This window comes from Procambarus clarkii, chromosome 94 (genome assembly GCF_040958095.1).
Source record: "Procambarus clarkii isolate CNS0578487 chromosome 94, FALCON_Pclarkii_2.0, whole genome shotgun sequence".
Lineage (NCBI taxonomy): Eukaryota > Metazoa > Arthropoda > Malacostraca > Decapoda > Cambaridae > Procambarus > Procambarus clarkii.
This window is the reverse complement of record NC_091243.1, coordinates 9,704,147-9,719,272: the sequence shown is the minus strand read 5'-3', so window position 1 is coordinate 9,719,272 and position 15,126 is coordinate 9,704,147. Positions and strand designations below refer to the sequence as shown.

Here is a 15,126-nt window from a genome sequence, read left to right as displayed (position 1 = left end):
CATTATAAACTCGTTCTCATACAGTAAAACTGGGCGCATCCGATCCCACGATCGTCGTCGCCCCTAACTCAACAACATACAGTAAAACTTTCATTTCAAACGTTTGGGTTCCGCATTTATTTAAGAGATTTTAGTCTCTCAACATTAAAAACTAATAAGTGTTTGTTTTTGTTAACAATTGTCAGTTTGTGATGTGTTGTGTGTGTTTTATGAAGTGTTGATTTTTGGGGGCTTATGGGATTTAGTGTTTTGTGTTGGTATTTTGGGTGTAAGGTGGGGGGGGGGGGGGGGGGAGTCGTCCTGGCGTATGTGAAGCTGGCCTCGGCAGGATGATGACGCTTCAGTGTGGCTGGTAACAAAGTGGGTGAACACGGTGTTCCTCTCGTCTTTCTGTGGTTGTCTTGGTGATGGGCGACTGTGACCACGGGTCTGCACCTCCTCCACCTGGCTGCCCTCTGCCCAACATCTCCAGCAAAGGGTAAAGGCTTAGTTTGCAGGCTCACGGTTCCTCTTATTTAATGCACCATTAAACGGCAATCTAGTGATTATACTTCTATTTATAGTAGTGTTTAGTGAGTCTTGTCAGTGGTTTTATGAATGTCCATACTCTGTGTAGGAAAGGTTTGTGAAATGGGATACTCCATTACTAATTTGAGTGTATTGTACCGTAAATTCCGTATTTGTTGCCTTTGTTTTGCTTTTTTTTTTCCTCTCTTCATTTGATTTCCTGGCAAGTTTTTTTTTTTCGCCTGCTAATTCACCCATTAGGTTCAGTTTTGTTCTGTTCATTAAAAAATTGTAGGACTTAAAAATACTGTAAAGTAAATATCTGTAACTGTGAGTGGGGTTTGAGAAATTTATAACAAATTTAATTAAATGTCATTGCTATGTATACATGCTTTATTTAAACCCAATCTATCTTATATCTTATCCTAACCAAATGAAAATTAAATTTTTACTCTGTAAGGTGTGATTTAAATAAGTTTATAGAATAGAACCACAACATCTTTCCAGTAAGCATTACAAATATTGCCGAAACGAAGGTGGATGCAACATTTCCACACAATATTTTGTGGATGCAAAATGGGTTGAATTAAAGAGGCGCTTGCACAGGTTCTTGCAAGAAGTGCCGGACCAACCAGGCTGTAGTGGATATGTGGGCCTGAAGGCCTCTCCAAGCAACAACCTGTTGGACCAAGTTTTCACAAGACGAGCCTGGGCCTCAAGCTGGGCTCGGGGAGTAGAAGAATTCCCGAAACACACTCCAGGTATGCTCCAGGTATCGAGATAATGAAATACTACATCTAAAATGGATAGAGAAGCTTAGGCTATGTCTACCCTCGTCTATTTAATGTCCCTCAAGGGGCTCATAAACTCATAGTACCCAAATATTAATCATATTTTACATTTTACATTCTAATAGTAATCACTGAGAGCTCTTATTGGGTATGGTGCACCTGTCATTTCTTGTTTTGATAAAGGTAGACCAAACTAGTTGGAGGAAAAAATCAGAATAATCTTGGGATGCCAATGAAATGCTTTGAATGAGATAATGAGGATGGAATTTAACTTAGTCTTGGGGATAAAATTTCAGAGATAAATAAAGCTTCAACAATTGGATTACTGAGAGGTGAAGGAGCTAATGAATTAATCCTCTCACTTCAAAGGGCAGAAAGAAATGAACAATGCATGTTAAAGTATAATAAAATGGCATATATGAGATCCTTATGTTCTAATGTTACAAAATATGATGTCTTTCAAAAATGTATTGCATTGTCAAAGAAACAATTGACACCAACATAGTAGGAATGTAACATATATTTGGTGATTATTCACTCTATTTTCTTCCTTGACAAGTTTTCAGACTTTTAAATTTGCCGCTATCTGACTGAGAAGTAATAGCGCCTTGGACATAGGCTCTCAGCATTTTAATACTGCCTCTTGCTCAAGACTTGTTCACCCACTACAGTCAAATGTAATGCTATTCTTAACTGTGTATTCAACTTCTATTTTATAAACCATTTTTCCTGAGCTTTTGTTTCAACATTTTTCACCACACTGGGTTGAACACTGCCATCACTAGAGGATAGATAATTTTCATGAGACTCTTCCATCCGTGATACTCCATCCTCTTACTTACCTTCTTCCCCCTCTGTTTCATTCCCCACTTCACTCTCAACTACATGCCATCTGTCTGCCGTAGCTAATTTTTCTAGTGCTTCAATCCTCGTGGCCAACTTTTTGAGGTGTTCCAAGATCTGTGTACTAACCTCAGAATTCATGACGCTGTCCTGCACCTCATCACTATGAGGGTGCACTTTTTCGGTTTTGTTTCCTACTGCCACTAGGCTAGCTTTAGTCGTCACTATTCCTTTCTCCCAAACTTTGGTTACAGGGGCCATCTTTGTTGCTCATCTGTTTATTCTGGGTTTCTGCTGTATGATTTTGCCTTCCTTCAGACCTTTATTTGCCCTGATTGTGAGTGACGATTTGGAATCTTTTACATGGGGCTTCATGGGACATATAGAGGAACCAGCATTGTGAATGTTTTGACAATTGCTGCAAGATGGCAAAAATTCTTCTCCTTTTTCCAACCCTGACACTACACTCATGAGTCGTGCTTCTTACTACAATACCGACATCTGGGGTCAAACTGGCATTTCAAAGCTATATGTTCCCAGCGAGAACACTTCATGCATAGTGTAGGCTCCTCAGTATATTTTGCCACTTTCCTGTATCCAAGTTCTAGACGCTAGTGCTCTCTAGGGTGGAATACTGCTGCACAATGACAGCCGTTTTCAAAGCTGGAGAAATTGCTGACCTGGAGAACTTGCAGAGATCCTTTACTGCTAGAATCCACTCAGTAAAGCATCTAAACCATTGGGACCGACTTAAGAGCCTAAATCTGTATTCTCTTGTGTGCTGGCGGGAGAGATACATAATAATTTACACATGGAAAATAGTAGAGGGGCTGGTCCCAAACCTGCACACAGAAATAACATCACATGAGACCAGAAGGCATGGCAGGATGTGCAGAATACCTCATTGAAAAGCAGAGGTGCAACAGGTACTCTGAGAGGGAACTCTATCAACATCAGAGGCCCGAGGCTGTTCAACACGCTTCCAATACACATAAGGGGTATAACTGGCCGACCCCTCACAATGTTCAAGAAAGAACTTGACAAACACCTCCAAAGGATACCTGATCAACCAGGCTGTGACTCATACGTCAGGCTGCGAACAGCTGCATCCAACAGCCCGGTTGACCAGTTCAGCAACGAGGAGACTTGGTCGACAACGGGGCCGCAGGGTCGCTAAGCCCTGGAATCACCTCAAGGACGCTCAAGGAAGGAAGGAAGTCTTTGCACAGTCTTTTTGGAGCCTCGCCCTTTAACAAGGCAACAATCTGGCTTTATTTTTCACCACATACATTGTACCCATTAGCCCACACAACACTTTCATTGATGAGAAAAAGAAATTCAGGATTAGGGTACACTGTACAGTGGTAAGTTCGTGTACGAATTTAATCCGTTCCAAGAGACGGTTCGTAAACAGAGAATTCGTAAACAGAATGCAAATTTCCCATAAGAAATATTGTAAATTGAATTAATCCATTCCACACACCCAAATATATCTACTTAATACATTTTTACACAGTACTACTCATAGGTACCGTACCTTTATTTAGGACTCTTGTTGGCATATGGAAGGTGGTGAGGAGGGGAGGGGTGGGGGGGAGAGAGAGAGAGAGAGAGAGAATGTTAGTTTGGAAGGGGGAGTCCCCTTCCATTATAACATAACATCAGGCAGTCATGACATTATGGGATTCTCTCTCTCCTGTGTTTTGCAGGCATACCACTAGGACCTGGTTGTGGCTCACTGCTTCCTTGTCTTACTAAGAATCTGTCTAAAGACACTGGTTTTTCCCTACGTTTTAACACTTGTCTGTAGCGAGGCATCACATTCATTCACTATGAATGATCTCTTGTTTTTCCTCATTCATGATCCTCAGAACTATTTTCTTAGCTTGAACTTTACCATGATTTTTTTGGGACCCATGGCATGATATATAATAAGAACTTTTATGTTCAGAAACCAAAAAAGCAGGTAAACAATTAAATTCTTCACAAAGAATTCAAGCGCTGTCGTCACTTGGCAGGATACACTGGTAAACTGAGGGTGCCTCGCTCCGCGCCCAGCAGGACCATGTGCTTGTTGACCCATACATGTATCTACAAACTCGACAACCGAGGCAAGCCTCAAATACAGCATCAAATTTTATGAGGAAATAGACCTCGTATGCCGAAAAATTCGTAAAGACGGGCATTTCGTCAACCAGAGTTCCACTGTATGTCGGATTCTTAAAAACGATAACCTTAGGATAAATTATTCCTGCTTCAGGGGTAATGAGAACAATATTATTAAATCTGTTAGTCAGTAGTTGTCCCACTGCCTCTTCTGCCCCAACTTTTATGTAGGGGTGGTAAATACCCTCATTAAATAACGGTTCATATTCCCCAAATTCCTTGGCCAACTGAACTATCCACTCCAATTTCTGATGAAAATTCAGTTGACATGTCAAGGGGCCACTTCCTTCCATTAATCTGTTCCTCTTGCCGTGTGAGGTCCTATTGCATCCTTCTGGTGAGATTTTCCTTCTGAGATTGTATAACACTTTGAAACTCTGGTCCCCATCTGTCTTCGATCACTATACTTCTTTGGTTGTGGTTTCCCTGTCACTGTCACTATCTCTTAACTGTCTATGAATATTTGCCCTTTTTTCAATTTTGTCATTGCTACCAGAATCGTCGTGTCCATTATCCTCACTCTTAGTTTCTGCGAACATAGCACAAAATCTCCTTTCACTCATGCAGCCCTTCTCCATTTCCTAGGTCCATAAAGGCACTGGATCACAAGTTCACAACTTTCTAGAGCGCTCCAAGACACATCAGTTCACCACTAAAGCTGGGATAGAAGGTGTGATGCCATTGGCTTGTCTCTTTTTTATTTTTTCTATGGGGGACCCCGTCGGCTTCCTGGAGCTATTGGACTGATATTAGCTAATATTAGGATGGGTCTTTAGTCATGTGGAGTTGTCATGTCTACCAGGGACTACTAGCCAGAACATGGTTCCCTCCGAGAGGCACAGGTATTCTTCTTCTTTGTGCATCGGACAGGTGCTTGCATCTCTTTATTACTGCATTATCCCTCAGTTCTAGTTGATAGGAGCTATTCCCCTTATCAACAAAACATTCTTCTTTTTTAAAAAAGTTGTCTAAAATCCATTTCTGAAAATATTGGGATGAAACTTTTACGAAGCTAAAGCCAATAAGTTGGAGATATTTTTAACATTTAATATTAATTTTCACATAATTCAAATATATTTTTGTCCAGCCCCAGCTTATACCCCCATTTACAGCCCAGGCTGTAGCAGTGTAAGGGTTAATATTATGCCTATTCTTAAATCTTTCCAACCATTCTTCACTAGCTCAAAAATTGGGAATGTTCATCTTTAAACATCAATTACATCATTGTGGCTAAATGGATTGGTGGCTGACTGGTGGTCAGGCGGATGGACAGCTATTCGTGTGGGGTTTGGATGGATTTGGGCAGGCGGATGGGCGGCTATTCGGGTGGGCTGGGTGGGTTTGGGCAGGCAGATGGGTGGCTATTCGGGCTTTGAGCAGGCGGATGGGCGGCTATTCGTGCGGGCGTTTTGGCCAGGCAGATGGCCAGCTTACATAGAGGAACTAGGTTTGTACACCCTACAGTAGGCTGAAGTTTAAGCGAGATCCCGTAACATAAATTTTTCTCAAATATTGGATTTATATCATATATATTTTTGGGGTTATATATTTAGTTTAGCAAAATTATTAGGATAATAAGAGCTATGAAAGTACAGTACTTATTTTAGAAATGATTTATTAATTTTATCATTTCGAGGTCGTAGGTCACTGAACTGTAGCGACATTCGAACGAAAAGCACATCGTGCTGTGTGTACAAGGAATAGACAAATCCACCCGTGCTTGAGTTGTTTTGAAAGCTAGAGCCAGTAACATAGACATCTGCTATTTGAGAAATTATTTATCATATTACAGTATATTTTTATTTTATATTTGGTTTAGAAATATAATTGGGATAATAAAAATCTACTAAAACACCTGTTTTAGAAAAGATTTATTAATCTGAAACTTTCACAGTCATGGATCGCTGAACTATGACGACACATCGAAGGAAAACCAAGTGAGGTTTACAGTACAGTGTTCCCTATATCTCTCCACCCTCACTCATGTTGTTTCATCACAGAAAATATCTATAAGGAGATTCCACCACATGTAGCTAGCTTCTCACACTTCAGCCTTTAAATTAATTTACAAAGATAGGTGTGCCATAAATAAGTGAACGAAAATCATTGAAACTCAGTTGTTCACTTGTTGTGTGGACCATTCTGGCTGGTGTTTGATTAATATGGTTCACTTGTTGTGTGGACCACTTTGGCTGGTGTTTGGTTAATATGGTTCATGTGTTGTGTGGACCACTTTGGCTGGTGTTTGGTTAGTATGGTTATCTTGAGGTTATCTTGAGATGATTTCGGGGCTTTTTTTTTTTTTTTTTTTTTTTTTTTTTGTGTCCTCGCGGCCCGCTCCTCGGCCAGGCCTCCACCCCCAGGAAGCAGCCCGTGACAGCTGACTAACACCCAGGTACCTATTTTACTGCTAGGTAACAGGGGCATAGGGTGAAAAAAAACTGCCCATTGTTTCTCGCCAGCACCTGGGATCGAACCCAGGACCACAGGATCACAAGTCCAGCGTGCTGTCCGCTCGGCCGACCGGCTCACTTGTTGTGTGGACCAGTCGGGCTGGTGTTTGGTTAATATGGTTCACTTGTTGTGTGGACCACTTTGGCTGGTGTTTGGCTAATATGGTTCACTTGTTGTGTGGACCAGTCTGGCTGGTGTTTGGTTATCTTGAGGTTATCTTGAGATGATTTCTGGGCTTTTTAGTGTCCCTACGGCCCGGTCCTCAACCAGGCCTCCACCCCCAGGAAGCAGCCCGTGACAGCTGACTAACACCCAGGTACCTATTTTACTGCTAGGTAACAGGGTCATAGGGTGAAAGAAACTCTGCCCATTGTTTTTCGCCGGCGCCCGGGATCGCAAGTCCAGTGTGCTGTCTGCTCAGCCGACCGGCTCCCTTTATGGTTAATATGGTTCATGTGTTGTGTGGTCTACTTGTCCATTTGTGTGATCCAATTTGTCATATATCATATTGTGACTGAATTTAAATAATATATCTTGCATGAATGTTAAGATATAGTTGAATAAAGAATACCTAACAATCGCCAATATTTGGACACCCAGGCAACGTAGACTGACCAAGGGGCAAACACAGGCCACACAATACTGATAAACTATGTAATTCATATTGATGTTTGCAATTCTCTCTATTTTTTGGTAAAGAACGAGTCAGTGGACTTTCAGAAGTGTTGGTTATTGATGCTTGATCAGTTCAGCCAGGGGTGCATCATTGGTTTTGTGTTTGGTGGCAGCTATTATTCGCTACCTGTGTGCAACCACCTCTGCTTCAGCGGATGCTCTCTGGGTTGATCTAGTCTCCTTAGCCTCCTGTTACAAGGCATATGTTTCTCATGTCCGCAGTATTAAGGCTAGCCAACCCATAGTCTGTCCCCAGGCCCATGATGTTTGCAGATATGCTGCACTCACTGTGGTCTTTTCTAATATATCTTGGGCAGATATTTGGGCTTGGGGGTTTTGGCCAACTAACAAGGTATCTGCCAGGTATTTAGTTATTGTCCCTGTCCTCTTTGGTCCTGTGTTGCCCTGGGTCATGTTTCCTGGCTGTTGGTCTACTTCGATAGAGTGTCTGCTGCCTCTCCTCTCTGGTAAGCCTCTCTTCTTTTTCTTCTCTCTCTGTGATTATTTAGCTACAGGGGCTACCCCAAGAAACCCAGCATTGAATGTAATGAAATGCATATTTCTGATAGATTCACAGTGGCTCCCTGTCTCTCTCTCCCCTTCCTTGTTCAGCAGTTCGTTGCAATGTTTATCTGTTCTTGAACTGATCTTATAGCTGACACTGGACTGAGAGCTGGGTTGCCTGGTTGCTGGATTTGGTACTTAATAAAAGCTCTAGCTAGTTTTTTGTTTTCCTTTGTATTTACTGTATATTGTTTGGGGAGTTATTTGGCAGTTTAGTAGTTTTTGAGTCTTGTGAACCCAGTAGTTGTCTGTAAAGCTTCGCTGACTTAATGGAATCTTTTCCAGTGAAATGACAGAATGTCATTTGCTCCCTGCGCAACATGTGAAGGGGCCAGGTTTTGACTCCAGCCCCTGGAAGGCCAAATGAACGCTTGCAACTGATGTGATTGGTAGATTGGAGCAATCTTGGCGTGATAGCTACAAGGAGCCACTGGGGCTCTTCCAGAAAGATGCATTTCATTACATTCAATACTGTTTTTTTTACAACCATGAAATTAAATTTGTATAAATTAAAAATTAAGTTTTGCTGATTTTTATTTTTTACTGGATTCAAATACTTGAACAAAATATTGTATCACAGACAATATTCTTATGGACAGTACCATGCAACACAAACCCCTTAAAATTAAATTCAAGCCTATATAACAGTTCAAAATTGACTAGATAATGTCTATAGGGTGTATTGCATTATGTAAAGTGTATGATAGTCCAAGGCTCTTGAACAAATGCATGATTACTTTATTATACAGTACTTTAATAGAGTACCTGAGTAAATTATTTTGTATATTGCAGGTGATAATGTCTCATATTCTGGAAGGATCAAGTGGTGGCATTGGTGGTCTCATAATTCGCAAAACCAAAAAGGAAAACGATGATTTTCAGTTTAAAAAGCCTGCTATTCCAATACGAGGATCTGTCTTGGGTTTGGACAAGCTTGCAGCTCTCAAGAGGAAAATTCGTGAAGATGGAAATTTTGAGAAAAGTAAATTGAAGAGTAGAAAGCACTCGTCTTCAAGTGACTCGGACAGTGATGATGATGATGATGATGATGATGATAATGATATTGGTGATAGCAACAGAGAGAGACAAATAAAGGACATCAATATAGGTAAAGGAAAAGAGAGGGAGTATCGTTCCAGGTATGATGAGACGCCAACATATACAGGTGGAGTGAACAGACAAATTAAAGATAAAATTATTGAAAAACAAAGGAAAATTAGAGATAAATATGTTAAAGCATCAACAAAAGAAAAAAAACGGGAAAAAGAAGGCGACCCAAAGGATCGTGATGAGAACAGGGACAGAAAAAGTAGAGATAATGAAAGAGACAGAAAAGATCAGCATAGGCATAGGGATAATTACTGGGATAAATATTACAAAGAAAGAAGTGACAGGAGAGATTTTAATGATAGAAGTGAAAGAAGTGAGAGACGAGTTGACCGATCAGAAAGATCGGGGGGGATAGACCAAGACTGGTCAGAGAGATCCGATAGAACACCAAGGTTTTCTGAGGCCCCAGAGACTCCTAGGATCCCGGGTGTGAAAGATACACCTTCTCACTCATCTTGGGATGATGATGATGGTACACCATCAAAGTTATCTTCATGGGATCTGCCCACACCCTCTTCATCCCAACGCCGATCTCGAGATATTGATTGGTCTATACGCAGTGGTAACCGGTCTGTGAGAGATGCATCTCCAAATAGAAAGTCCTATCAATATGGTGACAGAACTCCACTTCCAACACCTTCATACAAATATAATGCATGGATGAGTGAAAGGGAAGGGAGAGAAGAGAGAGAATTTGAAAATGAGGAAGAGCGGGAGAAGTGGGAAGAGGAGGAAAAGAGATTAGATCGACAGTGGTATGACATGGACCAAGGCTATGATGACACTAACAACCCATTTTCTGATGTGTCTGCTGAATATGAGAGAAAAAAAACAGAAAAGATTGAGAAAAGTAAAAGAAAGATGAGTGCTAAACAGAGACAGATTCACAAAGATAATGAATTATGGGAAACAAACAGAATGTTAACAAGTGGTGTTGTACAAAAAATTGATTATGATGAAGATTTTGAAGAAGAATTTACTAATCGTGTACATATTTTGGTACACAATATTGTCCCACCATTCTTGGACGGACGCATTGTATTTACAAAGCAACCAGAACCAGTGATTCCTGTGAAGGACTCCACTTCTGACATGGCTATTGTATCCAGAAAAGGCTCTGCAGTTGTTAAAGTACGGCGTGAGCAGCGAGAACGGCGAAAAGCTGCAAAAAAGGAGTGGGAACTTGCAGGAACACAACTTGGCAATCTTATAGGTGTCAAAAAAGAGGATGAGACTGATGATAGAAAGATTGAAGAGGGAGAAACTGATTACAAAGCTGATCAGAAATTTGCAGAACACATGAAGGTAGCAAGTGAGGCTAGTAGTGACTTTTCAAGAAAGAAAACATTCAGAGAACAACGTCAGTACCTTCCAGTGTTTGCGGTAAGAGAAGAGCTTCTCCGTATCATTAGAGAAAACTCTGTGGTAATCATTGTAGGTGAAACAGGAAGTGGAAAAACAACACAACTAACACAGTATCTTCATGAGGAAGGCTACAGCACACTAGGTATGATAGGATGCACACAGCCACGTCGTGTAGCAGCCATGTCTGTTGCCAAGCGTGTATCCGATGAAATGGGTACTCATCTTGGAGAAGAGGTAGGTTATGCCATTCGGTTTGAAGACTGCACGAGTGAAAATACCATTATTAAATATATGACTGATGGTATACTACTTCGTGAATCTTTGCGTGAGAGCGAATTAGACAATTATAGTGCAATCATTATGGATGAAGCTCATGAACGTTCTCTTAATACCGATGTATTATTTGGCTTACTCCGTGAAGTTGTGGCTCGTAGACAGGATCTTAAACTTATTGTTACGTCTGCTACAATGGATTCCCAGAAGTTTGCCACTTTCTTTGGTGAAGTACCTGTGTTTACAATTCCAGGAAGAACTTTCCCTGTGGAGTTATTCTTTTCCCGCAATGCAGTGGAAGACTATGTGGAGGCAGCAGTGAAACAGGCACTGCAGATACACCTTCAAGCTGAAGAAGGTGATATTTTAGTTTTCATGCCAGGTCAAGAAGATATTGAGGTAACTTGCGAACTAATTGTTGAAAAGTTGGATGAGATTGATAATGCCCCACAGTTGGCTGTGCTACCCATATACTCACAGCTTCCATCTGATTTACAAGCAAAGATTTTTCAGCGTGCACCAGATGGTCTTCGAAAATGTGTTGTGGCTACCAATATTGCTGAAACTTCACTCACTGTAGATGGTATTAAGTATGTGGTAGATTCTGGATACTGTAAATTAAAGGTATACAATCCACGGGTAGGTATGGATGGCCTCCAGGTATACCCAGTTTCACAAGCTAATGCCAACCAACGTCTTGGGAGAGCAGGTCGCACTGGTCCTGGCATGTGCTATCGTCTTTATACAGAACGGCAGTATAAAGATGAATTGTTACCTACAACAGTCCCTGAAATTCAGCGTACCAATCTAGCCAATGTTGTTCTTCTTCTTAAGTCGCTGGGAGTTGAAGACCTTCTTGTTTTCCATTTCATGGATCCTCCTCCACAAGACAACTTACTCAATTCACAGTATCAGCTATGGACTCTTGGAGCATTGGATAATACAGGAGTTCTAACCAAATTAGGACGTGCAATGGTTGAATTTCCTTTGGATCCAGCACTCTCCAAGATGTTGCTAGCTGGTGTGGAAATGCATTGTTCTGAAGAAATCTTGACTATAGTATCTATGTTATCAGTGCCAGCATTATTTTACCGCCCCAAGGGCCGTGAAGAAGAGGCTGATGCAATGCGAGAAAAGTTTCAAGTGCCCGAGTCTGATCACCTGACGTATCTCAACATCTATCGACAGTGGCGTCTTCAGAAGTATTCCATGAACTGGTGCAACAAACACTTCTTACACTTTAAAGCCTTAAAAAAAGTAAGAGAGGTGAGACAGCAGCTCCATGATATCATGGACCAACAAAAACTAGTAGTAGTCAGCTGTGGTATGGATGAGGATTTGGTGCGTAAATGCATTTGTGCAGCTTACTTTCACCAAGCATGCCGTTTGAAAGGTATTGGGGAATATGTCAACCTGAGGACAGGGACACCATGCCACCTGCACCCAACCTCAGCATTGTTTGGTATGGGCTATACTCCTGATTATATTGTGTACCATGAGTTGGTCATGACAAGCAAGGAATTCATGCAGTGTGTAACTGCTGTAGAAGGAGGTTGGCTGGCTGAAGTCGGAGATAAATTTTATAGTATCAACGAAGGTGGTGCATCACGAATGGAAAAACGTCGCCAGGCTTTGGCACACAAGGCTGCCATGGAGGCTGAAATGGACCGGGCCCAAGGTACCCTGAAGGCACGGGCTGAGGAAAGGCAACGCAAGCAAGAGTCATCACGCCGCCAGCAGGTATATGATATTGGCACACCTAGACGAGCGCAGTCATCTGCCCACTTTGGTATTTAATTAACCAATAGATGTGTGTTGATATTTTACAGGTGTTTGGCTAAAAAATATTATTGTTGAGCAATATTCACTTTGTGAACTGTTAATGACTCCAGTCTAGTACAGTACTGTATATAAATCATGGTACAGCAAATTGGAAAACTAGGTACCATAAAAAGGAACTTTTACCATGGTTATTGAAAACTGGTGAATTATTTTGTTGAAGCTTTGGAGATCTAATGATTTAGGTTTGGAAAAGTCTCTAATTTTAAGATATTAGATGTTGGAGCACGGCTCAATAATAGAATACAGTATTAGAAGTATTTTGACCTATTAATGAAATATCAGTTTAGTACATAGTTGTGGGCAACTGAAAAAAATTGCCGCCAAAAAATATGGATGTTTGTACTTTCATGCCTCAAGAAAATGAAATCAGTAAGTAGGCATGCATTTTTACTTTTGTTAATTTTTATAGGTTGCATTTTTATAGTATAATATTGATATTACATGCTAAATCACAATTGCATAGGTCAAACTTGAATAATTTTATTATCTAATATTTTTTAGAGCTCGGTCAGAAACTGTAAACACTTCTTCCTTGGCCTTGTATTCTCAGGTTTACATAGCCATACAGCAATTGGTATTTTAAAATTTCTTTACCTTCATGTGAATTACAGCATTAATTGAAATGCCCCTCAATGTACTGTCATTGACTATTTTTATGCTTGTATATAATTACTTCGTCTGTTAGGAATTCTGAAATGTCATCTTTTAATGGAGTTCATTACCTATTTTCTCTGTATACAATTGAAATATAGTTGTCTGTAATGTTTTATGGTTGAAGAACATAACAGTACAGTGTTTAGTTATAATTATTCACACATTTTTCTTATAGAAATTGCAATGTAGTACAATAATATTTTTGTAAAGTTCAGTGTACTTACAATCTTTAATGTTAAATATTTTATAAACAAGACATCCATATAAACTTGTGCATATATCATTAATATGAAATTTTACAAGGACTTTAAAATTATATTTTTTTACTAGACACTACTTTAGTGCATCTATGAGAATTGCATTGCTGTATGATTTGGAAAAAAAATACATATTTTAATGTACTTAGGCCACTCGGAAATACTGTCATTATTCAAGACTTGTGTAGCGTACTGTATTTGCAATTGGAAATCAAACCTGCTTGTGGTGGGCCTTCCTGCTGTTTACATAGAGAAGCATCATGTTAGGAATCTGAGTATTAAAGATATATTCCAAGTACTTGTTTTTTCAAGCAGGTTAAGAATATAGTACAGTACATCATTGCTTCAGTAAATTGTGTACCATACATGTATTTTACTGTATATATTTAAGAAGCACTAAAGTACAAGGATGTGCTAGCTTAAAAAAAAATGGGTTTTATTATTTCTTAAAATGAAGACACTATTTTTGTTGAGAAAAGTGTGCAAGTTATTCTTGACTTTAAAGCAGTCATAAATTAAATACTGATTACTTGTTATAATTACATAATAGACCCCCCAAAATAAAAATGTTTTATTAGTATCACAATGATTGGTCCTAAAGCTTCCTTAGCATTCTGATAATGTATTTTCATTAGTGATATGATACAACACACTTATGCAAATTTTGATACAAAATTACATTGGGGGGGGGATAAATTTTTGCAATGCTATGGATGTTTTGAAAAATGTATTGTCAGTAAAATTCTCATCCTCCTAGGTTAGCCAATATTGCAGATCTCGACATTTTCCACAGTATAACATATTGGAAATTGGAGAAAGAAAGGAAGAAAACTCGTAGAGTGAGGGAGGTAGAGAGGTGGAAGAAAGGAGTGAAGAAGAGTAGTTAGGAGAAAGGTTAAGTTTAGAATGAGAGAAAATGGGAGGGTAAGGAAAGAGGTAGAAAGGAGGAAATTAGAAAGTGCTGCTACCATCCTTCAAAAGTAATAAGACAAGGAATGGAACTTGTCTGTACAACAATATTAACTGGTGTTATCAAGTACTAACTGTACGAATGTAAATCATATAGTCATGAATCTTTAAAACATAAAACTTCAGAGTGCTCTCCACTCAGGCTTTCACTATCCATGGGATCAACCAAAGATCTAGGGATCAGAATTAAAGACAATTTAAAAAGTAAATTAACCCATAATAGTAAATATATATAATTGATTATCATAATTCAACCATTTCACTCGACATATTTGGAAACCCATACCTGGGTCCTGCCAATGAGACAGCTATACCAATACAGGACAAAGCAGCAGCTAGGCTGGTGGCTACCTGCTTAGAAGGGGCCTAAGTGATATGCACTGGTCCAGCCAAGGTTAAAGCTAACATGGGTATCCACCATCAACAAGGTACTCTTGTACGTGTAAATCATCAGGGAAGGTAAGGTCATCCATAAAGATATCAAAAACATTTAGGCCACCAGTGGTTGAGAAAACCAAGAGTTCAATTTTAAGTACAGCACTGTGGTCTCATTAAAGTAATGGGTAAGAGGCACAGTTTAATTAACAACCAAAAATGGAGTAACTCCCGGTGATGAGGCAGTTGCCACTGGTGGACTTTGTTTGACCATGTCAATA

The 15,126-nt window shown here is 39.9% G+C and overlaps 1 protein-coding gene across 4 annotated transcripts; it reads left to right on the top strand.

Moving 5' to 3' along the window:
• Prp16 (ATP-dependent RNA helicase l(1)G0007) lies at positions 1–14,607 on the top strand. Of its 4 annotated transcripts, none has more exons than XM_045729445.2 (3): positions 342–478; positions 4,893–4,977; positions 8,793–14,068. In XM_045729445.2, exon 3 carries the CDS (start codon positions 8,799–8,801, stop codon positions 12,543–12,545), a length of 3,747 nt encoding a protein of 1,248 aa, XP_045585401.2. In that variant the 5' UTR covers positions 342–478; positions 4,893–4,977; positions 8,793–8,798; the 3' UTR covers positions 12,546–14,068. The 4 variants fall into 4 exon arrangements, with proteins under 4 accessions (XP_045585404.2, XP_045585400.2, XP_045585401.2 ...); XM_045729446.2 differs by lacking the exon at positions 342–478 and adding an exon at positions 1,253–1,268; XM_045729448.2 differs by lacking the exons at positions 342–478; positions 4,893–4,977 and adding an exon at positions 1–81.
• Positions 14,608–15,126: the final 519 nt, after the last annotated feature.

Excerpts from the sequence above, each read along its gene's own strand:
- Prp16 (XM_045729444.2), top strand. The coding sequence starts at position 8,799 with ATGTCTCATATTCTGGAAGGATCAAGTGGTGGCATTGGTGGTCTCATA.